Source organism: Nannospalax galili, unplaced genomic scaffold, assembly GCF_000622305.1.
Source record: "Nannospalax galili isolate Female #2095 unplaced genomic scaffold, S.galili_v1.0 scaffold777, whole genome shotgun sequence".
Lineage (NCBI taxonomy): Eukaryota > Metazoa > Chordata > Mammalia > Rodentia > Spalacidae > Nannospalax > Nannospalax galili.
In genome coordinates, this window is record NW_008341810.1 from 5,129,304 (window position 1) to 5,137,894 (window position 8,591).

The window sequence follows — 8,591 nt, forward strand, 5'->3', positions numbered from 1 at the left end:
CTCTATGTAATAAAATTGAAAAACACTCAACTTCCTACCGCAATCGAATCATTAAAGCTCTGGAAGAAGGTGGTTTTGTTCTTGCTTTTTGATCAGGCTGGGTAGGGACCATGTATTTTCCTGAGCTGGTCTTTTTCCACCAGCGGAACGTAAGTGCTAGGGCCTTCAGACGCGGAGGGGAAACAGAGAAAATGGACACACGGCCCAGCAGTTGCCTGGCAACCCCCGCTGGAGGAGTACCTGCGTAAAAAGGTCCGGGAGAAGTGTCAGAGGCCGGGGGTGGGACCCCTGCATCAGCTTTTTTCCTGCTGGAGGCTGTCCCCGCGGCTGAGCGGGCTGGGGCGGGGGAAATGTTGCAGGAGGAGTCGGACCTGTCCCTCACTATTGCCCAGATCGTCCAGAAGCTCAAGGGCTCCAATTTGTATGCTCAGCTCGAGCGGCAGGCCTGGGTAAGTGGCGCCGGACGGGGAGGGATGGAGACCCGTGGCCGCAGGGACATCTTGTCTTCTACTCGTCCTCTACCCAAGTCAGAGCGCTCCCCTGCTCTCTCCACTACCCTCAGGTGTCCATAAACCCTCCTTGTCCCATGCAGCTCGGTTTGCTCAGACCCAGGCATGGGGCGGTAGAATTTGATTAAAGATGGGTGGGGCTCATCACCCCTTTCTTGAGGCCAGAGAATGGCCGAGGTTACCCATTCGTTATTTATTCTTGTAGTCATTCTCGAGGTCTAATATTTTAAGCTGTTGCGTGCCTTCCTTCCCTTTTACTGTCTTGTGGGTGGATTTGGGACCCTAGGTGCGGACCCCTGCCCCCAATTGATTTCCTATGTGCCCACCTAGCTTTTATTGCACAGGACCCAAACGTGCTAGGCACTGAGAATCCACAGATAGAGCAGGAGGTCTTTACTATTTGAGAATGTCATGTAAATGGAATCATACAGTACTAAAACTTTTGTGCGTGTCTTCTGCCATGTAGCATAACGCTTCTGAGATTCATCTAGGCGGTTGATATTTCAATGCTTCTGTTCTTTTAATTGCTGAATAGCATTTCATTACTTGATGTCCCACCATAAATTTCTCCATTTATTAGCTGATGGATATTTGGGTTGTTCAGAGATTGAGTAAAGTCAATGTATATATTCTGGTGTAGGCTTTTGCTTGGATATTTGGTCTTGTTTTTGTTTGTTTAGGGATGAATACTTGTGAGTGGAATTGCTGAATTGTATGGTAGTGTACATTTAATTCTCCAAGAAATTGCCACTTTTCCTATATTGCTGTGTCGTTTTACAGTCCTATCAGAAATTATGAAAATGCCAGTCATTTTACAAACTTCATAGCGATTGCTGTCTGCTTTTATTTATCTTTATTAATTCCATTACTTACTCTTCTAGTAGTAGCATAGTGGCATCTCCTCCTAGCTCTAATACATGCTCTCTAATGACTAATGACACTAAAATTTTTCTCATGTGCATGTATCTTCTTTGGCGAAGTAATTTGTTAAATCTTTTGCCCACTTTAGATTTTATATTGTCTTTTTATTATTGTGTTGCAGGGACCTTTGTATAGGATATACATCTTTCATCAGATAGAGACGGTTTTGTTTGTTTGTAAACAGGGTTTTCTGTAGCCTAAGCTGACCTTCAACTAATTATGTAACTGAAAATGACCCTAAATTCCTGATCCTCCTGCTACTAAGTGCTGGGATTATAGACATGTGCCGCCATGCCCCACCAGAGAGATCTTGCAAATATTTTCTCCTGACATGTGGCTTATCTTTTCATTTTCTTAACTGGGTCTTTCAAAGAGCAAAAGAAATTTAATTTCAATAACAAATCTTTATCAACTTTCTTTAAAACAGTTTTATTTTATTTTTACATGTATAAGTGTTTTGCCTACATGTATCTAAGTGTACCACATGTACGCAATACCCACAGAAGCCAGAAGAGGGTGTTGGATTCCCTGGAACTGGAGTTACAAGCAGTTGTTAGCTGCCATATTGGTTCTGGGAACTAAACTTGGGTCCTCTGGAAGAGCAGCCAATGCTCTTAACTGCTGAACCGTTGTTCTGCCCCGCCCCCAGCTTCCTTTTTTTAATGATTTGTGCATTTGTACCCTATATAAAAATTTTTGCCTAACCTCAAGTCTCAAAAAAGTTTCACTTGTATTTTAGAAGTTTGATGATTTTAGCTTACATTTAAATTTGCAATCCATTTTAAATTAATTTTTGTATATGGTACAAACTTAAATCTTTTTCTGTTTTTCCATATGGATACCCAGTATTTCCAGAACCTATTTGCTGAGGGTCCTGTTTTTCTTTACTAACTTACTTAGAAATTTTTGTTGAAAATTTACATCCACGTGCACTCAAATGCATATGACTGTTTGTGGCCTTTATTCTTTTATGTGTCTATCATTGTGCCAAACTATATACTATCTCACTTTTTCTAATTTTGTAGTAAGCTTAGAAATTAGGCTGTCTTCCAACATCATTTCCCTCTTTCAAATTATTTCTAACATTTATATGGCAAAGCAAAGGACTTTCTAATCAACTTTTAAATTACCTTAAACATTTTTGAGTGTTGGATTGGAATTATTTTGAACCTATAGATGAATTTGTTTGTTTTTGTTTCTTTCTAAAGATTTATTTTTTTAATTTTTTAAAATTTATTTATTTTATGTGTATGAGTGTATTGCCTCAATGTATGGGAGTGCACCCGTGTCGTGCAATGCCACGGAGGTCAGATGAGGGCTTCCGATTCTCCTGGAACTGGAGTTAAGGATGGTTCATAGCTGCCATGTGGGTGCTGGGAATCGAACCCGGGTCCTCTGCAAGAGCAGTCAGTGCTCTTAACTGCTGAGCAATCTCTCCAGCCCCAAGATTTATTTTATTTATTTTAATATTTTTATTGATTTGAGAATTTCATTCAGTGTATTTCGATCATATTCAGACCCCTCCTGTCTCCACCCCCACCTCACTACCTCCCCCTGGCTTCATGTCCTCTATTATTATTTGTCTTTTTAAAAAAGTTATTGAATTTTTGCAATTTTCATACAGTATAGGTTGGTGGTATTTACCTCCCCTATCTACACCGCCTCCCATTGCTCCCACCCAATTTAATGTACTCTCATATATATGATATGACCTATAGAGTTTGATTTTTGTCCCCAAATGTCCTTCAGTGTGGGTCCATCCACTGGGCCCACCAAGAGTCCTATCCCTGTAAGACATTGTCTTCCCCCCTCCCAGTGGCCATCAGCTGCTCTAAGTTCCTCAGGTTGGGTTGGGATTTCTGACCCATTTCCCCATGCCTATGCTAGTATTTTATCTGGTTTGAGCTAGCATGGGGCTTGTGCATGCTATCACCGTTGCTGTGAATTCATATCAACCACCTCTGGTTCTTACAGTTTTTCTGCCCCCTCTTCCACAGTGATCCCTGAGCCTTGGGAGGCAGAAATTGGATATAGGTGTCCTATTCAGGGATAAGCACTCTGCCCCTTATTCTCTGCACTTTGACCAGTTGTGGGTTTCTGTGTTAATCATCATCTACTGCATAAGGAAGCTTCTCTGGTGAGAGTTGAGAGATGCACTAATCTATGAGTATAACAAGAAGTCATTAGGAGTCAGTTTAATATGACAACTATTGAGTAGAAAACTAATGTTAGGCTGTCCCCTATGTCCTGTGACCTATCTAGCCTCCTGTTCCTAAGCCTGATATTAGTGTCAGGTATGAGCTCCATCCTATGAAGCAGACCTTAAATCGAATTAGAGAGTGGCTGATTACTCCCATAGTATTCATGCCACTATTGCACCAGTGGTCCTATCTTGCCAGGACAGTTGTTGTAGTTCACAGAGGGAATATTTATTTATTTATTTATTTATTTATTTATTTATTTATTTAATTATTTATTGTTTTGTTTTTTTGAGTCAGGGTCTCCCTGTACCCTAGACTGGCCTGGAACTTGCTACTATAGACCATGCTGGCCTCATCTCACAGACATCTGCCTCTCAAGTGCTGGGATTAAAGGTGTGTTCCATCATGCCTTCTTTTTGATATTTTGTTAAATGTTGATTTTCTTATTTTGATTTCCAATTTTTTACTTTGGAATACTGAAGTACAGTATGGCTTATTTAACATGCACTAAGTAAAAAAAAAATCCAAACCAAACAAAAAAACCTGAGAACTCACTGAACTTACTAGTTATAGTATTATTATTTTGTAGATGACTTGGATTTTCTGTGTAGATGTATCACATGCAAACACAGTTTAACTTTATCCTTTTCAATCTATATGTGGTTTATTTACTTTTCTTACCTTTTTTTCTGGATAATGCCATCAATGCAATGTTGTATGTATATGTTTTTACCAGATTGAGGAAAAACTCTTCTATTCTTGGTTTTCTGAGAGTTTATGATGAATGGATGTTTAATTTTTCAAACTACTTTCCTTGAATGGATGCTTATGTGTATTGTCCTTACAATATATTGATATGGCAAATAATATTGATTACCTTTGACTGTTGTACCCATTTCACATTCCTGAAATAAATTTCACTTATATGTAGTATCCTTCCTATTTATCTCATTTTCTTAAAGCTACATTTATTACATTTGTGTGTGTGTGTGTGTACATGTGCCATGGTGTACCTATGGATGTCAGAAAACCACTTAGGGGAGTCAGTTCTCTCCTTCCATCATGTGGGTCCCAAGGGATCGAACTCAGGATGTCAGGCATGGGGCAAGTGCCTTTACCTTCTGAGACATTTCCACAGTTCCTTATTTCTTTCTTGATTCATTTACTAATATTCTACTAAGGATTTTTATGGACATAGTCACAAAAATGCTGTTTTTTAGTTTTCTTTTTTTGTAACATTTTGTATGTTTTGGTATTGGGTCATATTGACCTCATGAAATGAGTTGGAATTTTTTTCCTCTCTTATTTTTTGGAAGAATTTGTATAGAATTAATTTTATTTCCCTCTAAAATAGTTTGTAGAATCCTCAGTAAAGTCATTGGGGCCTAGAGTTTTTTTCTTTGCATAAATAATTTTAATGAAAATTAAATTTTAATAATGTATGTGAAGCTTGTTATTTCAGTGTTTCCAGACGTTATTAAAGACATAGGGAGGAGGACAGTGGTTGTCAGAAGCTGGAAAGGGAAGGGGGACAGAAAAAGGTCAATGAACAAGGACAAAAATAAAGTTTTATAGGAGAATTAAGTGAAATTCTAGTGTAAGATGATAAACAACCTGAGAACCTAGTGGAGACAGAAAAGCGCAGAGAATGAGTGTAGATGTCCTCTCTATTCTGTGCTCTAGGCCACTCCAGACTGATATGCTGGCCTGTCATTAGTCTGTATACTTAGTAGCTCAATTTTTCTTGTCCGTATGTGCTCTTTCTTGTCCCTTTTCTTCCCGTGCTATGCCAAAGGTGAAGTAGTTGGAGACCTGTCTGTCTTTTATTATTTAGAATTTGGTTCATTTGGTTGTTTCACAGCTTCAGGGTTTTGTTTTGGGATGGGTTGAAACGTTATGATTTTATAAATATACTGTTTCTTTCTCATTGTTAGACAGAGTGATATTCTCTTATGATGACTTTCTGAAATGGAGTTATATATAAGTGTTTAAGGATTGCAGCTATTTCATGAGAAAAATCGGTGTGTAATTTTCTTTTCTTGTATCTTTTTCAAGTTTGTATCAAGGTTATGCTGGCCTCATAAAATGAGCGGGGAAGCGTTACCTCTTTTTCTATTTACTACTTTCTGCAAACGTTATGAATTTTTTAAAAAGTTGGGAGGATTCTCCAATAAAGCCTGTATTTTCTGTTTGGGAAGTTTTTCATCTTTTTTAAATTAAATTTTTGTGAATTTCACAAAGTATATTTTGATCTTATTTAGATCTCCCCCCCTTATCTGCACCTCTTACTACCCCTATCCAATTTCAACTATATATATACATATACATACATACATACACATATACATATATGTGTACACACACACACACTTACATATATACCTATAGAGTCAAATTTATGCCCCCAAATGCCCTTCAGAGTAGATTCATTCACTGGAGTCTATTTAACCTACCAAGGGTCTCACCCTTAAGTGAGACTGACTCTCCCCCTCCCAGCAGCCATCTCTTGCCAATAGTTCCTCAGCTAAGGTTGAGGTTTCTTCCCACTTCCCCAGTTCTATTCTGAGATTTTGTCTGACTTGATCTTACGTGGTACTTGTGCATGCTGTTACCATTGCTGCGAGTTCATATGAGAAACTGAGCAGCTGTCTAGAAAACTTTTTGTTTCCTTGTGGTCCTTCACCTCTGGCTCTTACAATCCTTATGCCCCTCTTCCATAAGGATCCCTGAGCTCTGGGAGGTAGAAGTTTGATAGAGGTGTCCTATTCAGGGATAAGCAGTTTTCAGCCTTTTATTCTCTGCACGCTGGTCAGTTGTGTTCTCTGTGATAATCACCATCTGTTGCATAAGGAAACTTCTCTGGTGAGACTTGGGAGATGCATTAATCTCTGGGAATAGCAATATGTCATTAGGAGTCAGGTAATACTATATCTGTTTATCAGAATAATAGTAGTAGGCTCTCCCTGTGGTCTATGTCCTGTCTCGCGTCAGGTTTCTAGGCCTGATATCACTGTCAGGTATGGCCTCCATCTTATGAAGCAGACCTTAACTCCAATTTGTTTTGGAAGTTTAAAAGAATAAGTGTTTTTAGATTGTCTTCTGGGTTATATAAAAATTGAACTGGATTGTGTGATGAAATTATTGTTAATTTGTAAGAAAATCATGGGGCTGCATCATTTTTAAATTCTCATTAGCAATAGATGCAAGTTCAAGTTTCCCCTATATCTCCTTCAGCATTTGTTATCAGTGTTTTGAGTTTTTGCCACTGTAATGTGTATTGTGATAACCCGTTATGTTAATTTTCTGTTCCCTAATGGCATATGATATTGACCATCTTTTCATGTTTATATACCATCTGTTTGTCTTTTGGCGAGATGCCGGTTTAGATAATTTTATCCATTTTTAATTAAGTTAATTGTCTTCTTGTTGAGTTTTGAGACTTTGCCTTGTATTTTGGGTTTGGGTTCTTTTTTTCAGATGTGTTTTGTAAATGTTTTTTCCTGTTCTCTGGCTAGTCTTTCCACTCTCTTCAGTATCTTTCTTAGATTGCATATTTTTATATTTTTAAATTTATTTTTCCATGTATGTAATTGCACCCATGTGTGCAGTGCCCATGGAGGTCAGAAGAGGGTGATGGATCCCCTGGAACTAGAGTTATAGATAGTTCTTAGTTCCCATGTGGGTGCTGAAATTCAAACCTGGGTCCTCTGCAAGAACAGCCAGTGTTCTTAACTGTTGGGCTATCTCTCCAGCCCCACATTTTTAGTTTTAATTAAGTCAAATTGACTGTTTTTCCTTTTATGGATTGTGTCTTTGACGTGTATCTAAAAATGGGTAAACCCAAGATCTTCTAGTTTTTCTAGAAACATTATTGTGCTATGATCTATCTCTAGGTTTGTGACTCATTGGGAATTGATTTTTATGAAAGCTTTGAGGCCCTGTAAGTGCTGCCTTAACTATATCCACAGTAATGAGTCATACTTTTATTATCCTTTTGTTTGAGATATTTTAAAATATTTTTGTTATTTTTTAAATGTTCACAACAGCATTATTCTTTATTTTTTAAAAATATTTTATTTATTATTTTTAAGTGTATGAGTATATTGCTTGCATGTAGATAGGTGTACCCATGTTGTGCAGTGTCCACAGAAGTCAGAAGAGGGCTTCGGATCCCCTGGAACTAGAGTTACAGATGTTATAAGCTGCATGTGGGTTCTGGGAATTGAACCCCGGTCCTCTGCGAGAGCAGCCAATGCTCTTAACCACTGAGCCATCTCTCCAGCCCTGTATTTTTGTTATTTTTAAATTTAACCCCAGGACTGTATTTTAAAATCTTTCTGTATGTAGGCTGGGTGTGGTTTACACACTTTTAGAGGCAAGTGGATTTCTGTGAGTTCAAGACCAGCCTGTTCTACATATCAAGTTCTAGGCTGATCAGGGCTACACAGTGAGACCCTCTCTCAAAAATCAATCAACCAATGAAACAAACAAACCAAAACCAAAAGCCTCGTGTATGGTATATATGTATGAGCATGTTCCTGTATGTGGATGCAGACAACATTTGTGCCATGGCTTGCCTGTAGAGGATGGGCTCGGGTATTATTCCTCACTTTCCACCTCATTTGAGACAAGTCTCTTTTTTGTTGGTCTCTGTGTACACTGGGCTTGCTGGCTTCTGAGCTCCTGGGATTCTCCTGTCTCTGCCTCCCACCCCTATTTCCCTCTAGGAGCACTGGGATTATAGTTGCTACTGCATTTGGCTTTACCTGGGTTCTGGGATTCAAACTCCTGTCCTTATGCTTGTGTGCAAGAGCTTTGTCTACTGAGCTAACTCTCCACTCCCCTGGGGCTATTTTGAAATGAATTTTTTTTTCTTTAATTTTATAAAAGAGGGAGGGAGGGAGGAGAGAGAGGAGAGAGAGCGAGAGAGGAGAGAGAGAGGAGAGAGAGAGGAGAGGAG

General features: G+C 38.8%; 1 protein-coding gene across 3 annotated transcripts in view; it reads left to right on the top strand.

The window, feature by feature from the left end:
- Positions 1 to 208: 208 nt before the first annotated feature.
- Positions 209 to 8,591, top strand: part of Tbc1d19 (TBC1 domain family member 19) — a 188,036-nt gene continuing 179,653 nt past the window's right edge. For all 3 annotated transcript variants that reach the window (XM_008837347.2, XM_029565543.1, XM_029565544.1), the window contains exon 1: positions 209 to 449. In XM_008837347.2, coding sequence (XP_008835569.1) covers positions 351 to 449 — 99 coding nt within the window. In that variant the 5' untranslated portion in view covers positions 209 to 350. The remainder of the gene's footprint in view (positions 450 to 8,591) is intronic.